We start from the raw sequence: 17,417 nt of genomic DNA, 5'->3' as shown, positions 1-17,417 counted from the left end.
TGCTGCGGCTTCCTCTGCTAATGGGCTGCTAAGTCTTCCGGGCCCACCCCCTCCAAGGCGGCGACTCTGCAAAGGGTGAAAGTGCGCAGAGCCGGGGTGGGGCTGGGCTGGGTAGGACAGTTCCTGTGTGCCCTCAGACCCTTTGGGCCACACTTCTGCCTCCAGCCACTGATGCAGGGACCGTTCCTGGGCACATCCAGGCAGCTTCCCGCAGGTCCTACTTGGCCAGTGGTGAGGACCTTGTACTTCCCAGGGCTTCTCTTTTCCGGGGCGTGCGGGGCACTGGGAACCTACCTGGCTGTCACACAGCATCAGCTGAGAGCTCAGGGCAGGCGGCACCGTGGGGCCGCTCTGGAGCCGAAGGGTCAACAGTTTCCCCTTTGCGCTCCGGGCACACGCCCGGGATGGGCTTCCTAAGGCTCCCCAGAGGAGCCTGCAGACTGAGCTCCGGCCCCTGCGCTGGCCTCCCTTCCCTCCCCAGCCCCTCGCTCCTGCTCCCTAGGTTACTCCTCAGACAAAGCCTCTGCGTGGGAGCCTTAGTCGGGCCTCTGTTTGGGAGGGGCCCTGTCTAAGGCCTCTGGCTGCCTGGAGTGCGCTTGGTCTGCTTTTCAAGTTACTCCTGCTTCTCCCATTCAGATCCAATTGTCCACTCAAAGCGGCCTTTGCCAATGATCGAATCCAAAGGAGCAAGCCTCTCCTATCAACCGCCCTATTTGAATACTCTATCACTACGACAGTTCTCTTAAAAAAAAAAAATCCTTTCGTAAGCGCTTTGGTCCAGCACTGGAATATCCTGCATAAAACGGGAAGAACCTGGTGTACTTCTTCTTCTTCTTCTTCTTCTTTTTTTTTTTTTTTTTTTTTTGCTATATCTCCCAGCACGTTAAACAGTGTCTGGCATAGAGCAGGCACCAAATAAGTACTTCTCAATTAAATGAACAAATGCTAGAGTTTGAGAACAGGCAAAGATTGTAAACCAAGCCAGAATCTGATCTAATACATTCATTTTGTGGAAAAAAAAAAACCCCCGCATACCTTAAATTTAAATTTATTTAAAAATTACAAAAAAAGTCCCCACCAGGTTGTCCATGAAAAAATTTAAAAGCAGCAACAATGATCTTGGTTAATTACCAACAGTCTAACGCAATTTATAAAATTGAACAAAATTTGGACGTGTGTCGTATGCCCCTGTAGACACGGGACCCTTTCTTTAAGTCCCTGTCTTGAGGGCCTGGTAGCGTCATGACAGGGACACTTTCCAGAGCCTTCTTCCTCTGGACCCGATGCAAAATGATGCGGTACACGCCGGTGACGGAGCTCCGTGCGTCTCGTCCTTGGTTGTTTCGAATATGTTCCTCCGTGATACCCAAATGCTCCAACGTGCTCTTGACCTCGTGCTCTTCTTCTCGGAGGGCGCTGGTTTCCGACAAATGTCTGGGGTCCAGCCGGAAAGGCTCCAGAGGCGTGGGGTACGGCACCCCTTGCAGCCACTCGTGGCTCATGATAGAGTCGATCCCCAGGCGCTCGGCGGGTCCGGGCCGCAGGACGCCCTGGATGAGCCGGAGGCAGGGCTCCGACACGTGTGCGGGCGTGCTGTACGCGCCCTCCAGGATGCTCCTCTTCAGTTTGGCCACAGTCTCCGCCCGGAAGGGCATGGTGCCCGTGACCATGAAGTACAGGAGCACCCCCAAGGCCCAGATGTCCACAGACACGCCCACGTAGTGCTCGTCGCGGAAGAGCTCGGGCGCCGCATAGGGCGGCGACCCGCAGAAGGTGTTCAGCATCTCCCCTTTTTTGCTCACTGTGCTGAAGCCGAAATCACCCACCTTCACGCAGGTGGTACTGGTGTAGAATACGTTCTCTGCTTTCAGGTCTCTGTGGATAATTTGGTTTTCGTGCTGTGGGAGAAGACAGAGGGCGAAAGGATCATTTCCAAAGTAATATACCAACATAAAAAAAAGGCAGCAGTTCCTCGGGAACAGTGAGATGCCATCAAAGCAGACATTCGAGGGAGGCTAATCGTGCCCACAGGCCCTGAGGGCTGCCCCGCCGAAACTTCCAGCCACACACGGCACGTTTAGCCACCCGCAGGCCACAAAGGGATGGACAGTTTTCTCTTCCTGGGGGGTGAGGGCTGGAGCCTGTCCCTGCGTGTCACCTCGCGAGCTAGTGCCAGAAATAAGACCCAGATCTTACCAACTCCCTGTCGACACGATGGGACAGTAATCCCGCGCGTGCGAGGCTGGAGGGGGGCTTTTCGGGCGAGCTATCTCCTGACTAGGGTCAAGTCCAGGAAAGCCTGGGGCCCTCCCCAGCCTCCCAGCCTCCCAGCCCCCCAGCCATGCTCCCGCGGGTGTGCTCCTTTGTCTTTCCAGGATTCCGGAGAAGGGACGAGGCTGCTGCGGCAGGTTCCGGCCGCCTGTGCCACTGCCCACTGTGAGCCATGCCCCACCTCGTGGCCCCGACCCTTGTGTTTTAACTCCTGACAACCTGGACCTGTTCAGGCCCCAGGGCTCTTAGGACATGGTTCTCTCTTGGTCCTCTTGCTGACGTGCCTCCTGGGCTAAGAATCCAGGCTTTGGAGCCGGGACAGCTCGGTTAACTAAGTTGGGGTTCAATGATCCCAGCTGCGTCAGTTCTCTTCCTTGTCAAATGGGACGTGGGCAAGGCACCTCGTAAGGGCCTCGAGAGAACTGCGCATGATGCTGTGTCTGTCGTGTTCAGCATGGTGCCAGCATGGAGCACACGCGCCCAGTGAAGTTTGGAACTATGTCTTTGGTTCATCCTTCCTCTTTTCTGGGATGAGACAGCTGGGAGAAATGTCAGGGCTCGGAGCTCGGAGGACTCAGTCTGCACCCAGCTGTTCTGGTGCGAGAGGCCGGCCTGGCCTGCTCCCAGGCCCTGGGCAGGTTCCCCACAGTAAAGGCCACTGAAGTGGCCACCTCCAGGACTGAAACACCCCCCGCCGTCAGGACAGGGCTCTGCTCTCTGGCTCGCCTCTCCTTCCTCCCCCTCCCTCCCTCCCATCTGTTACCTTGGGCCTGCAGATCACTGATTCCCCTGCCAATAATTTGGCCAGAAGGTCACTGATCCTAGGCCTTGACCTCCAACATCCAGGCAGAAAAATAAGGTAGAAAGAGTGTCTCAACTAACACAGGCCCCAGACAAGGACCTGTTCTCTGCCCATTGGACCGACTGAGATCTGGAAAAGAGGGCAGCTCAAGCTTCTGCCCTAAATGAGTCATCGAAGTGTGTGGGGCCTGCCGTCCAGTGCTCTGGGGTGCCCGGAAACACGGCCAACGGTAGACAGGGCACAGAGGCACCAGCTCCTGAACGGTCTAGGGCGTGTGCTTTAGGAGTCCAGACTTAGCTGAAGGAATAATCAGAGAACTGAACTAAGAATGCCACGATCAAGCCTGAGCAGAGGCAGCAAGAGCTGGAGGCGTTCTCTGAAGTCAAGGAAGACGGGCGTGTGAGCCAACATGAGACCGAGGAGAGTCTCAGAGAGACAGGCTGGAGCTGGGCCAGGAAGTGGACAGGGTTTGGAGTGTGAGGTGTGGTAACGGGGCAGAGGGCGCCCTCGACACGGGGCCAGAGGGCAAGGCCAGGAAGCAGCGAGGAGCTAGCCCTCTAGGTGGTGGAAGGTGGAGCTGAAGGGATGGATGTGACCGGCAGGGGAGTGACTGTCATCGGGCTGCTCAGAGTGACTCCTGCTAACATCCAGAAGCCAGGGTGCTGCCCTGTGACCAGAGATTCCTGGGTGTTGCTTTAGAGGAATGAGCATGGGCGCAGTCAGGCTCCCGACCCTCACAGGAGGGACTGCTGTCTGCCCTGTGGGTCTAAAGCCCTCTGGGACGCTGGGATGCTGGTAACCTGAGGCCCCACATTCCCGCTGTGGGTAGAATGGAGCAGGACTCCCCTTCCACGCCCCACTCACCATGTGCTTCACGGCAGACACAATCTGGGAGAAGATGAGCTTGCTTTCCGGTTCGGAGAGCTTCCCTTCGGTGCTGATTTTCCCAAAGAGCTCCCCACCCCCTGCATACTCCATCACCAAGTGGAGCTTGGAGAGCGTCTCCACCACTTCATAAAGGCGGATGATGTTGGGGTGGTGCAGCTTTTCCATGCTGGAGATCTCACGGGACAAGAGCCGCTGGGTTTTCTGGTCTAACTTGGTCTTGTCCAGGATCTTAATGGCCACCTTTTCTGGAAAAAAGAAAGCATCAAAGCCAGAGTTGATAGGCTTACAAAAATTCAGAGCCAAAAGGGAACTACATCGGCCCCTTTGTTTTATGAGACACAGAGGTGAAATAGGTGTTTCCAAGCTAACAGAGCGCATCCTTGATCATCAGTGTGTTTTGATGCCAATGCCTGGCTCCCAAGGAGGTTTTAGTTTGATGATCTCTACCCAGTTTTCTGGGTGCAGTTCAAGCTCCTTTGTGTAGCAGAGAAAACCCCGCTCATGCCTTCAGCCTCAACATCCATCACTCCTGACTGCCATCCTACGTCCCCGTGCGCAGCGCTGGGCCAACTGCCACAGAACCTTTCGTGGTTCCTTGAAAAGGGACTAGGATTTTTATGCCTGGAACCTTTCTTCCACCTGAATCATTTCACTGATCTGGTTCAGGACCCCTCTCCTGTTGTTTACTCAGCTGACCCCTGGTGGTCCCGCAAGGCGAGCCTCAGAAACAGCCCCTTCCAGGAAGCCTTCTGTGGCACCTGTCTTATGCGGGTCATGATGCTCGGAGTCTGCGTTTCTCTGAACTACGATCTCAGCTCTCTGGCCTATACACACTGACTCCTTGCTGGTCTCCGCCTACCCCGCCCCGTGTGGGCTCTGCCCTTCCTCAGTGCCTGGACCCACCCGCCGGTACGCAGTGTGTGGGGAAGGATTCATCGGTACAATTCCTGGACTATCATACCAATTCATGATAACTTGGTGCTCATGTATTGAGAGCCTTAAAAATGGTCGCACACTTTGACCCAGCCATTCCAGTGTGGGCATTTAATCTTAAAGAAATAATCTGACATCGGCACAAGGTTGCATGTGTGCATGAGAAGACTCCCGGGATATTCAGAATAGCTTAAGCATCCAGCAAGAGAGGTGGTTAACACAGCATGTGGCTTAGTTAGCTGCACAGTGGTACACCGTGCAGCTATCAAAATAGTTACAGGAGAAGACATTCAATATGGAACAAGGGAGGAAAAATACAAATACACAGTTGCACAAAAAAAATGCTAGTGAGATATTCATCAAAATGTTTAGAATAATTATTTTATTAATAGGATCATGAATGGTTTTCCTTTAAATTGTTCTTGCTCATTTATATTTTCTAATTTCCATATGTTAATTATGCAATCTAGATATACAGTTAATATAGATTAAGTGTGTAATAAAAATGGATGATGTTTGAAAATGACTGCATCTCTACTCCAAGGTAAACCTTCATTTGTTTTTTTGGTTCAAAGTGGACCTGACTTTCTATTAGACCGGAAAGATTTTCCAGGCAAGTAACCAGGGAGAACAAAATTGCACCATGCCTCTTGGACCTGTTTGCAAAATAACTTTTTCGAAGAACTTTGGCACAGTGTTTACCTGCATGAAAATAAACACTGCCAGTTTAAAATAGTGTTATTGCTGATTAAAGTAGGACTTCCAGAATGGAAAGAGGCAGGGTTCCGCGGGGCCTGGGGGGGGGACGCTGAGGGGAGGAGGCAGCCGTAACTAGGCAGACCCTCCGTCTGTGACCTGGGCAGGCCCCCGGCCCCAGTGAGGGACCCCCACCACCGTCACCTGACACAGGGACTCCTGGTTTTGTGGAGCCTGCTGGGTGCACGGTTCTTCTATGGGCAGATTTCCCAGAGAAGAAGCTTCTGTTTGACCTGGACCCTCCCCCTGCTCTGGCCCAGGCTTCTGATAAAGCGTGGCCTCTCCCCGCTGACCACTGCTCCCCACATTATGGCGGCTCAAGATCCGGACCACTCACCTCCCTCTTCTCTACAAGTATTTCCTCCATGACTCCAGATGCATCCACGCATTCACCTGCCTACACGACCCCTCCGCGTGGTCGTTTGTCCTAGTTCAGGTTCTGCCAGAAGCAGATCCTGAGGCAGAGAGTCAAGTGCAAGTGGAGTGAGGGAGGAGACCCCAAGAAACACTGGTAGAAGGATGAGGAAGTGAGATAGAAAGGAAAGGCGGCCAATAAAGGGTGTGTTACTAGGTTACCAGGGAGTCCTGCTGAGACTTAGGATGCCTAAGTTTTATCGCGAGAAGAGCGAGAGAGCTGGGGTACTTCTCCATCCACTACACCGGCCACTGGTCACTGGCCGCTCCTGAGGGATGTCACTTGCCCTGTACCTGTGGCCTCTCATACAGGTAGGAGGAGAAAGCCCAGAGGCCAACAGAGAGAGAGACTGGCGTTTGCAGGTCGGACCTGCATGCATGGAAATGGTAAGGCCCAAGGAGACAGTGAGGCACTGACCACAGCTGCCACGTGTGTGTGATAGGTGTGTAATAAGCATGTCCAACATACATGGTCAATACGAGCACACGATGACCCCCAACCCCAAACCTGCTCCGCCTACACTCATCCCAGCTTCAGTAAATGGAAGTGCTATTTTTGCCACAGTGCAGACAAAAGCCTTGAGCATTTGATTCTTCTTCATACTCCATTTTCAGTCCATCGGCAAATCCCGATACGTCTGCCTTCTAAACCGAGCCGCCATCCAGCCTCGCCTCGGCAGCCCACGGCCACTGTGCTGGCTGACGGCACCCTCAGCCTGTGCCTGGGTTATTGCCACATCCTTAGTGATCTCTCCTTTTCTGCCTTTGACCCCGGCAGGCTGTTTTCAACCGAACAGTCAAGGCGATCCTGTTAAGGCACAAGGCAGATCGCGTCGCTTCCTCACTCCCTCTGAGGGCTCTGGTTTCAGGTGTAGGTAAAGCCCTGTCCTTGCTGTGACACGCTGGCCTGCCGGACCCGGTGCCCGCTCCTCGTTGCGCTCACCCCGCGGTATGGCGGGCACGCTCCCAGGCCGCGCCCTTAGCTTGCCGCTCCCTCTGCAGACCACTCTCCCTCGTGTGCGCCTGCGGCCAGGTCCCTTAGTCCTTCTGCTCCGTTATCCCCTCCTCGGTCAGGCTGCCGGGTCGGCCTACCCAGGACGCAGCCCTGTGCGCCTGGCCGCTCCCCGCCCTGCTTTCCTGCCGGTCACTACCCCTACCTAACCTAACGCGTCACTGGCTGGCTGACTTCCCCACCAGGATAGACGCTGCATTCGCCAGCAATTGTCTGTTTTGTTCACTGCCGGGTCCCCAGAGGCGGGCCTGTTACACAGTAGACACTCAGCAAACGATCTCATTTAGCCCTCACAAGGACCCTGGGAGGACCTCAGGAGCACCACGGTGCACACTCGATTTTGTGTCTTGCTTCTTCGTTTACTGTGGGGCCTCGCGTCTCTTCCATGTGGCCACGCACTCTGCATTGTCATGATTTTTAACGGCTGTGTAACCTTACACCCGGTATGCACACTTTCATTTACGGGACCATTTCTATATCGTCGGGCCATACAAGTTATTGTACTACAAATAATGCTGTAATGAACATTTTTTTGGTTGTCATATTTCTAATACTGGACTTACTTTTAGGATGGATTCACAAAAGTCACTTTTTAAAATAAGAAGACATGACTTTTCATTGCTGTTTTTAAACAAGTTTTCAAGAAGAGAGATCACTTTTTTAGAATCAGTGGGTCTTCTCTGTTAAGCTTTTGTAGAGACGGATTCAGTTCCCCAGTCGGGGCAGCCTGGGAGGTTAAGCACGGAGGGCCTCCCACCCCTGCTTACTGTTCGTGAGAAGTTAGTACGCTAACTTAATTCACCAAACATTTTTTCACTGTTTCTTATTTATAAGGCTTGTGGGTAAAGTCCAAGGATCAATATGATACCAGGTCTGGCACCTACGAACTTGTGACCAGGACACCCAAGACTTTTACCATGCCCTGGATTTGTTAGGCTCCAAATCTTGATTTTTTATTTGTACATTTTTCTCTTGGGCTCGAAGAGGACTTTGGACTCATTAGCCCCTGACTTCCATGTACTTCCAGGTCAGTGCCTCCGCACCTTCACCCTCACACCCATTTGTTCCCCTGTGTTCACTACGGACTGCTTGTCATTGAGGCTGGAAACTGGGAGTCAGCCCCAATTCCTCCTCTCCCTTGTCTTCCTCTCTCCTCCCCCATCCAACTGACCACAAGGGTTTCCAATATCCTAACATATTCTCAAATGCACCCCCTTCTCTCCATCCTCACAGCCACCCCCTGAGTCGAAATGGACGTCACATTCATCTGAACCATTAGCCTAGCATATTATTCTGATGTCCCTGACTCCTGTCACACCCCAACTTCAAGTTCACCTTCCTCATTGAGATCAAATGCTCTTAGTCACTTGTGTTAATTGCTTGCTTTAAGCTCTTCAATGGGTCCCCGATACCAAAGGATGAAATCCAAATATGCAAGAAGACTCTCCACGGTCAGCCCCTGCCTACAGCGCCCACTGTACCTCCCGCTCCTCTGCGGGTGCATCCCGGCTCCAGCCTCGCGATCTACGTTCCGATCTCCAAATACTCCCCAGACGGTTCACCCCTCCACGCACTTCCCATCTTCTCCCTGCCTAGAACTCCCTTTGCCCCGAGTCTTGTATGATTTCTCCTCAAACCTCAAGACCCAACACAGCCCTTCCCAGTCAACTGACCCGTTCCTGACACCCTTGGCCCAGGTGAGCCCACCCTTTGTAACTTACTGGGTGACAACGCTTATCAATTGTTTCCTGTCTGTCTCCATTGAGTAGTGTGAGTCCTTATCAAGCTAGAACTGTATCACGTTCATCTTGGCAAGGGCCCAGGGCACACTATGGGCACGGGAGAGTTTATTATATTCTTTAAAGAGAGAAATAAATGAACTGATGAATAAATAAGTTGAGAGGTGAAAAGAAAGGGTTCCAGAAACAAGAAACTAGAGTAACAGAGAGGAAGACCAGGGAAGAAGAGGTCAGGGAGGGCAGCAACAGAGAAAGGGACAGACGTGCTGCCTCTTTTACTTTTGTTTGTGACAACAGATGGGACATAAAATATGCAGAAGCCGAGTGCCTCATCGCTTTTGAGAAATTTCTAATCAGCCTAATTTCTAATCATGTTGGCTTCAGCCTGCCCTATCATCTTGCAAGGCCCGAGGGAATTTGAGCTGTTAGTTATAAAAATAAACTCCAGCCAGCGGGGGCCTGCATCGGAGTCTTTTTTCTAGAGATCAGGGCAAGCTGGCCCCTTTGTAGAACTGCTGTGCTGGAAGCTGCCCCAGCGCCAAAACCCTCGCTTTCCTGGGACACTGTTCCCTTCTCTTATCCAGGCTGCCTGTGTTTCCTGGAAAGCCTCATGACAGTCCTGGTCAGGGTGGCTTTGGATGGGGACCACACTGATAGAAATCGCTTCCCACATTACGTAATCTGACATGGCCTGGCCATGGGTCAGGGTGTTTGAAGGCCCAAGGAGGCCTCCTAAGCCACTCGCGAATGGATCTGCTTCCTCTTTTAAAGGTAAAGATCTCAGAGAAATATTTCCCCTTTCTTGCTATGCCCATCTGCTCAGAGTAGCCACATGTCCCCTTTCTATTTACAAGCCAGTCTTTTCGTCCTGACTCTGTCGTACTGCCCCGAGATTCGGTTCCCGGTACCGGCACGCCCTCGCTGTCTGTGTTGCCTCACATGGATTTGCACTGGGTGTCCCCCACTGTGGCCCTTTTCGGGGCCCATTGTTCTCATTTTCCTACTCTTTCCTCCACTCGGGGGCTTACGGGAGGGTAGAACCCCAGAAGAGAGATGAGGCACGAGGTCAGGCTTAGGCCCTAATGGGAGGGCCTACGGTCATGGGCTGAGGTCAGGGATTTCTTCTTTCTGTTGCGTTAGTCTAATGTGGTCAGTTACCTGCCGGCACATTTTCTGGCTTGCTTTGACCTTCCTCCCCTTCAGCACATGGACCCGGTAAACAGAAGGTGGCTTGAACCCTTGACAATAGGGCAGGTTAGCAGTGAGGATCTCACGTCAATGAAGCCACCAAAGTGCCCAAGTGCACAGCAGGAAAATGCCACGTTCTCTGAACATCAAGGGACTAGAATTGACTTAATTTCGTAATACAACAGAAACCCTCAGAATTCAGGAAGGAAGTCATTATAGACATATCCATAGTTGTTGCTTCTCTGTCTCTGCGCACCCCACCGCATAGCTTGCCTACAGAACTGGATGCTGTCTTGTGGAGATTGCTTGCTCACCTGGCTCCTGTCTCTACAGTGCATATGTCCCAGTCACTTCGCTGTGCTCTCTACTCGCCTTCCCAAAGACACATGTTTGGACTGAGGGCTCTGCTGGGAGAGTCACAGGACCGATGACCCTAAGGGCGACCGCTGACTTGCCACAGGCGTGCCCTGACTCAAGGGTGGCCCGTCATCAGCTGGCCAGTGAGAAATCGTACAAGGGCAGGCAAGAGTAGGTTGATAATGAATACTACAATAATTAATAAATAAATAATAAGAATAAACTCTGCGTTTCACATACTCACGCCTGTAGACCTTCTTGTGCCCTCCCCTGTATTCTCTTTCTTTCACATCTGAGCTGAGATAGAACGAAACAAGCAGCCGCTGGAGATGGACAAGAAAGCACAGAGGCTATGCAGCTGCGGGACCCAACACAGCCAGCTTTGGCCACGTGCCTCCTGACAAGCGAGCAGAGGACACCCTGCAGAGGAAAGGACGACGGCACACGTTCGTCAAGGGAAGTGGGGATGAGAAGCCGTGTGGCCCCGAGAAGGAGAAGGGGCAAAGACAGTCGCGTGCTGAAACCCGGCCCCCGGCCCTGCTGCGGGTCCACTGGACACGAGGCACGCTTGCCCTGTGAGCTGGTTGACTAGGCTTCCGCTCTGGGAACGGAATGATGCAGGATTTCAGCCGAAGCAAACCGATAACAGCTTCCCATGAACACTTACTGTGGGCCCTGTCCCGGCACATGGCAGGGAGTCAATATATTATATTTAAAAATAGTCCCCCTCCTAACAATCCTGTGCAGCTGATATATTTCCCTCATTTGTACGCGAGGACACTGAGGGCCAGAATGGCAAAATAACTTGTTCAGGCCCCACAGCTAGAGAAAAAAGAGCTGGAATTCCACCCAGGTCTGGCTGACTTCAGAGCCAATCTCTTTCCACAATATTGCATGACCTTCTGCCACTGAAAGACATGGTGGCAGGTCTCCCTCAGACTGTGTCTGGGCAAGAGAAGGGCAAGCGGGAAGCGGCCTTCCTCTGAGTCCTGGCCGTGCGCTCTGTTTCTCCCTAACTGTCCCCTGTTCCCTCGGCTCTTCTGCAGGCACTTCGGGGGCAGGCCCCCTCTCTGGAGTGTTGCCACCGGGAGAGGGACGGTCCCTGAGCGCGGGGGCCTGGCTGGGTCTGGTGCCGGGGAGGGCAGCGGTCCGTGGGGCCAGCCGTCCGGGCCGCTGCATGAGAGGTGCCCCTCCCCAGCGCACCGGCGCTGGAGCTCGCTTGGCGGGGTGAGAGGGTGAAAAGAAAAGCTGAGTTCTAGACCCGTCTCTGTGGTGCCCCAGGACAGCCACCTCTGGGCCCCTGTTTGCCCCTCCATAAAATGCAGGAGGACTGGATGAGGTCAGCGTTTCCCAAAGCGGAACCTTTAACACTCGGGGCGCAAAATGACTTTAGTGCATGGGAGCGGCCTTAAATAGTGCTGCTCGCGGCCGCCAACACGTCGGCTCTCTGCGGTTCTCCGATCGAGGCGAAGAGGAAGCCTCAGGTTGGTTGTTGACCTGTCCTAAATTGCTTTCTATTACTTGGTCATTTTTCTTTAAAACTTTTTGAAAGTTGCTAAGAGAGTAGATTTTAAAATAGCTCACCACACGTAAAAAATATTGTAACTGTGCGAGGGGAATAGACGTGCTAACCTTCCTGTCATCGTTTTACAATAGATACATACATAAAATCACTGTGTTGTACACCCTGAATGTACACGGTGTTCTATGTCACTTGTATCTTAATAAAGCTGGGAAAATAAATAAACAAATAAATAAAATGTTTAAATGTGTTTGCATTGTATTTATTTTTGCCATTAGCTTCTATTCAGAGTGCAAGTGATTTTGGGTTTTCATAACATTAAACTTCCTTTTGAAATAAGGTTAAGTAAAAAGCAGAGTTGCACCAATGCGAGCTACTAGCTACTGAGTGGCTAGCACATGCCATGGACTTCATATATGTTATTTCTGATGTTCCCACACTTGGAGGAATTATCTCCACCTGACAGCTGAGGCAACCGAGGGCCAAAGAGCCTAAGGAACACGCACAAAGTCTGATGTCTACGAAGTGACCAAACGAGGATTTGCCACGAATTTGTCTGATTCTCGAGCCCATGTCCTTCCCACCGTCCCCCTGTCCCCACTGTCTGTGCCCTGGATTCTACCACCTGAACCCACGCTTGGAGCTGGCCCGGTCCCGCAGGCCTTGCTCGGACTGCTGCCTCGGTGACCTCTCCGCCATCCTGGACACCGTCCCCTCCCAGAGTCCTCTCCTGGTTCGCCTTTACCCAGCGTCTCACTGCTTCCTAACCATGTCTCCTGTCTCACTCTCTGGCCCCTCTCTGTTCCCCCCCCCCCCCGCCCGCCACGTTCAACCTTTTTTCTCTCATTGTTGTTCTAGACCATTGAAAAGCGACGCCTGTCCCTGATAGGATAGGAGCTACAGTGCGAGATCCCCTTTTCTGAGCAGAGTAAGCGCTGTCATTGGCTGCATTTTACAAGTGAGGGACCTGAGGCCCACGGGAGGGCTGTAATGCACCCAGCTAAGGCAGGTGAGCAGCCGAGACATGAAGACATGGACCCACGCACGTGGGCTCAGAGCTGCGTGGAAGGGGAACTGGAGCTCCAGTGACGTGAGAGTGTGTGTGTAAACGCATGTGTGTGTACATGGGTGTAAGGGGCTATGGTATTTTTCCTATAGGGGTCAAACACAGGGGTGGGAGAAACGTGAGACTCGGGGCTGGAAAAGAAACATGAGTGAAAGACAATGTGTATAAGAAAAGAGAGGCCGTGGAGGCACCGTGGCAGGCGGGTCCTAGGAGAGAACATGTCAGAACAGGGCTCCCAGGGAGCGGGCAGAGCCCATGGGCTTTGGAAGTCCGTAGAACTGTACTGAGTTGCAAGCGTTCCTTTTGGGGTTTTTTTTTTTAACTCTTTGATAATGTCCAGGCTTCAGCTCAGTGAGAGGTAACCCGGGGACGTGCCCGCACTGCTGGGCCCTCGGCAGAGCTCCTCCCCACGGCCAGCATGCTGGGCGTCGCCGCTCTAGAGCCCAGAGGGGCGGGCGTCCAGCAGTGTGGGCTTCGACAGGCAGCAAGGAACCTAGCAACAGCGAGAACTCTGCAGGGGAGGCCGACGCACAGGAGGTCCTGAGATCAAACTCTTTTCCCCCAAATGTAACAGAAGCAGCAGCCTCGGGTAAGGAGGGGAGACTAGAACCTGCTGTCCACTGACCGGCGCGATCTGGGAGGTCTCCTGGGCCATTCTGGGCCATTGGTGTTGACACACAAACCCAAACAGGCAGTATAAACAAGGACTTGGACTATGAGTTGCCTTGGAACCAAGCCACAGTCCACTTCTCCAAGACAGAGGCCCCTCAGTGTCTGAGTTCATCCACATGGTGCAGGGGGAGAGCTTTTGGAGTCGGAACGATCCAGGGTTGAACTGCCGAAGCCACGCTTAACTTCTTTGGATCATAGTTTCCCTATCTGCAAAGTGGAAATAAAAACAGCACCCTCACCCCATTACTGTGAAGATTAACTGAAATAGCCAAGGGCAGGACAGGGCCTATGTGACAACGCTTCACTTGCTTCCTTGTCCTGGACCCCAACCCACCCTGCACTGGGTCCCGATCGCACAGCAGGGGAGGGGGGTCCGGTCATCTTTGGGCGGTCAGGTCCTACCTTTGGTTAGGGAGTGAATCCCAAGCTTGACTTGGGAAAAGTTGCCGCTGCCGATTTCGCCCCGGATTCGGTAGAAGCCGACCCGCTTCCCCAGCGTGATCTCTCTCACCACCTTCTCATCTTGGGACATGTCCTGGGTCAGCTTCTCAAAGGGGGTCAGCTGGCGCGCCTGCCCCGCCTCCTCTTCCTCCTGGTTGCACTCTGTCTGACCGCCACTTTCCACGCTGTCCCGTCGATCCCACCTGGCATAGTGGGGGGTCCCCAGGCCGCCTCCATTCACGTACACTGCTGTCATCGTCACCGTCACTGCTGGCTCACGTCTCCATCTCAGCACAGAGGCGCCGATCAAGGGCAGGGTGGGGAGGAGCGGAAGAGGCCAGGCGGGCGGGAGATGGGAGGTAGGGACTGCCAGAGCCGCGCGTCCGCCCGGAGAGCCCAGGGCCGGCCCGAGGCCGTCAGCGGAGCCGGCGGAGCTCACCCGGCCCCGCCCACCGCGGCCTGCCTCCCCGAGACATTTCACACCTTCCCTGAAGGTGGACGTTCCGGCTCTCACTGTGCAATTGGCCCACAGCCAGCCACCATAGGCACTTCCGTGACAGGCTGCAGGGTCCTCCTGGCCGGCCGCGTGCTCCGATGCTCTGTGGTAGGCGGCCGGGTCCCAGGACAGAGGCTCCAGGTTGCTATTTCCTCTGATGGTCAGCGGCTGGTCCACTCTGCAGGCCCCGGGCCCCCGCTGCGGCGGGCAATCGGCTCTGACCTTCCTTGGTGGCACTAGTGGCAGGGCCGCCGGGACCTACTCATCTGGACCCAGGAAAGCAGAAACCGGCAAGTCAGCCTGATGCTCCCACGGCAGCCGGAGAAGGATTAAATCCCTGCGATGTCACTTTAGCCGGCCTTTATTTAGATGAGCCTCCCTCTAAGCCGCGAGCTGTCTCAAAAATTTGGCAGGTGCTGGTCTGTCCTAAGAACAAAGAGGAAGAAAATGCATCAGCAAGGCCAATGAACTGCACAGGATGTGGAACGGAGGCGGGACTGCTTTGTAAGCACTGATCTGAAAGCACCACGCGATTTTCAGCTATGACTCACACCAGTAGTAAATGCTTGATTATATGTGACCTAGTAAGAAGAAAATGTGCATACGCACGTTCCTCAATCGACGTTTTAGAAAAGCCCTCACAGCCTGTAGACACTTCTAGCAAATCAGTGTTTCTATTTTCGAGGTTTAGGAAAATACAGACATTGCCTTGGCTTGCTTTAAAGCCAGACTTTTAATATTATAATCTTGATAGTAATGATGATCAAGATTTTCTCTTAATATCAGTTTTCAAAAGTTCTTAACATCAATTCGAATAACAATGTTACATTTCCAATGTAGTTCCAGTTGCATGTTCTCCTACAACGTTTTCTATACTTTGTGCCCCTACCCTTCCTTGCTGTTGTCATTCTATGACAAAGGCTTGTTTTCCTCCCAGCCTTGCGTCCTGGGTGTCTCTGATCATGTGTCAGCCTCCAGGCCCAGCAGCTCGTTTTGAAGGTGCAGAAACAGAGGGTAATGTTACCAAGGGTACAAGTGATAAGAAACACTGCCCAGCGAGGCCATCTTCATGACATTTTGTCCTGCACCCTAGGGTGAGAAATAATCACTTCCTCTCTAAGTCCCCGCGGCGTGTGGAGCATTTTCCAAGCTGTCTCATCTCCCGAAGATGGGAACGGGGTTGACTTTGTCTGCGTGTCCCGCTCCCTGCCTGTCTCCCTCGACTGGGAGCACAGCGTCCTGCATAAAGAAAGTGTTTGCAGACTGTGTGTTGAATGGCTTTTTGGATTTGAGCATTCTGAACCAAAAACCTAAAGCAAAACAGGAGAGACTGCCATGGAAATGTGAACCGATTCCATCTGACAAGATCACAAGATCACGGTTGCGCACACGGCGGCCTGTGTTGTGGTGATTAGTACCGGGGAGTCGAGTAAAGACTAGCGAGGGCAGGAAGAGGGACCTGTGGGGCTGGGAGGAGAAAGGAGGTTTAAAGGAACCAGGTGTTAGTAACCACACATATCTCTAGGTTGCAGTCTGCTTAGGATGTCTTAAAAGCTGTTCTTAAGATAAAAGAGCCTTAATTAGGTTGAGGGAAATCTAAGTTGGGTTCTTAAGCTTTCCAGGTTCCCAGACTCCTTTGAGATTCTAATGAAATCTATGACCCCACCCCCAGGAAAAAGGCACGCGCATGTCATTTGTGTACAGTTTTAAGGGGTTCCCGGACCCTCTGGAACCCTGTCCTGTCCCTCAGATTAAGAATCTCTCTGGCCCTAGATCTCAGATCCTGGGCAGAAAGAGGCCGCGCAGATAAGAAGCAGGGTAGCTTTACTTGTAATTCTGAAACTTGAGCTTAACCTCTGCAAGGAGAGTAAGGACGCTAGACAGGACACGCGGGCGGACCACCTGCTCTAGCAGCCTCTGTGAAGAGCTGCGTGACTCTGAGTCTTTGCTGGCCTTTCACAGGACACGGGCGTGACTCTCTCAGAGCCTCTCAGCGCCATGCGGCCTGTGCCGCTGACCCACCTGCTCCCCACGGGAGAAGCACCTGGAGGGCAGGAAGCTGCCCCTTCCTCCTTTATCCCCTGGAACTCAGCACCGCACCAGGCCCTCGGTCAACAGAAGTTTGTGAAGATGGAATGAATTAACTTAGCAATTTATTGATCATTACACTGAGGCATGATTTAGTCGATGTAAATATCTTTATTGATAAACTAATAACACTGTCCCAGCATTTACTCGAATTCTTTCAGAAAGCTTATTTCAGTTCACATGTCCCCAGCGTGGGCTACCTTCTCCTGGCCATCAGGTTTCCTGGTCCCACCTCCTGTGCAGGTGACAGCTGAGTCCACATCCCACCATCAGACTGAGCACTGCTCTGGGGCTGCTCACACAGGACAGAAAAGCAAAGTCTCCCCTGGCCTTGACCTTGTCGCTTCTGAAAGGCCGGCGCCCCCCCCCCCCCCCCCCCCCCCAGGCACGCAGGCCTCCGGCGTCCTGGAATCTCCGACTCCGCGCAGTGGTCGGCCAGGACTGTTTCTCTGCTTTCCTGGCTCCCCCTTCCTGTCCTGGGCTCTGTGTCTTCAGCTCCACTCTAGCCTGCGGTTCACGATCAGGTTTTGGACTTGCTACCCTGACTATCTGCAGGCACCCCAGGAACCCTGCTCTCCCCTCCCAATTCCAGAAGGAGGGGGTCAGGCACGGCTGCTAGGTGTGCTTGGATTACACACCTGACACCCACAGATTAAATTTCCTGTGCAGTGGCTTTGAAACCAATTGTCTGGCCTTAATGACCAGGGAGGCAGTTAATCTGGCTAGATCAGATAAGGCAGTTTTTACAGTTTTGAAAATGTTGCTGTGGGTT

At 53.1% G+C, this 17,417-nt stretch overlaps 1 protein-coding gene across 1 annotated transcript; it reads right to left on the bottom strand.

Annotated features, from left to right (window-relative positions):
• Window positions 1–1,148: 1,148 nt before the first annotated feature.
• Window positions 1,149–14,317, bottom strand: NIM1K (NIM1 serine/threonine protein kinase). Its single transcript, XM_054575282.1, has 3 exons — window positions 14,023–14,317; window positions 3,938–4,206; window positions 1,149–1,898 (listed from the first exon to the last, which is right to left on the bottom strand). The coding sequence occupies exons 1-3, from the start codon at window positions 14,315–14,317 to the stop codon at window positions 1,149–1,151; spliced, it is 1,314 nt and encodes a 437-aa protein (XP_054431257.1).
• Window positions 14,318–17,417: the final 3,100 nt, after the last annotated feature.

This window comes from Pteronotus mesoamericanus, unplaced genomic scaffold (assembly GCF_021234165.1).
Source record: "Pteronotus mesoamericanus isolate MK-2021 breed Mesoamerican mustached bat unplaced genomic scaffold, CSHL_Meso_final contig_29, whole genome shotgun sequence".
Lineage (NCBI taxonomy): Eukaryota > Metazoa > Chordata > Mammalia > Chiroptera > Mormoopidae > Pteronotus > Pteronotus mesoamericanus.
Note: the sequence above shows the minus strand (reverse complement) of the source record. Positions and strands in the feature narration are given on the sequence as shown.

Excerpts from the sequence above, each read along its gene's own strand:
- NIM1K (XM_054575282.1), bottom strand. The coding sequence starts at position 14,317 with ATGACAGCAGTGTACGTGAATGGAGGCGGCCTGGGGACCCCCCACTAT. Across the intron at positions 4,207-14,022 it reads GATTCACTCCCTAACCAAAG|AAAAGGTGGCCATTAAGATC; the intron begins GTAGGACCTGAC and ends TCTTTTTTCCAG. Across the intron at positions 1,899-3,937 it reads TGTCTGCCGTGAAGCACATG|CACGAAAACCAAATTATCCA; the intron begins GTGAGTGGGGCG and ends CTTCTCCCACAG.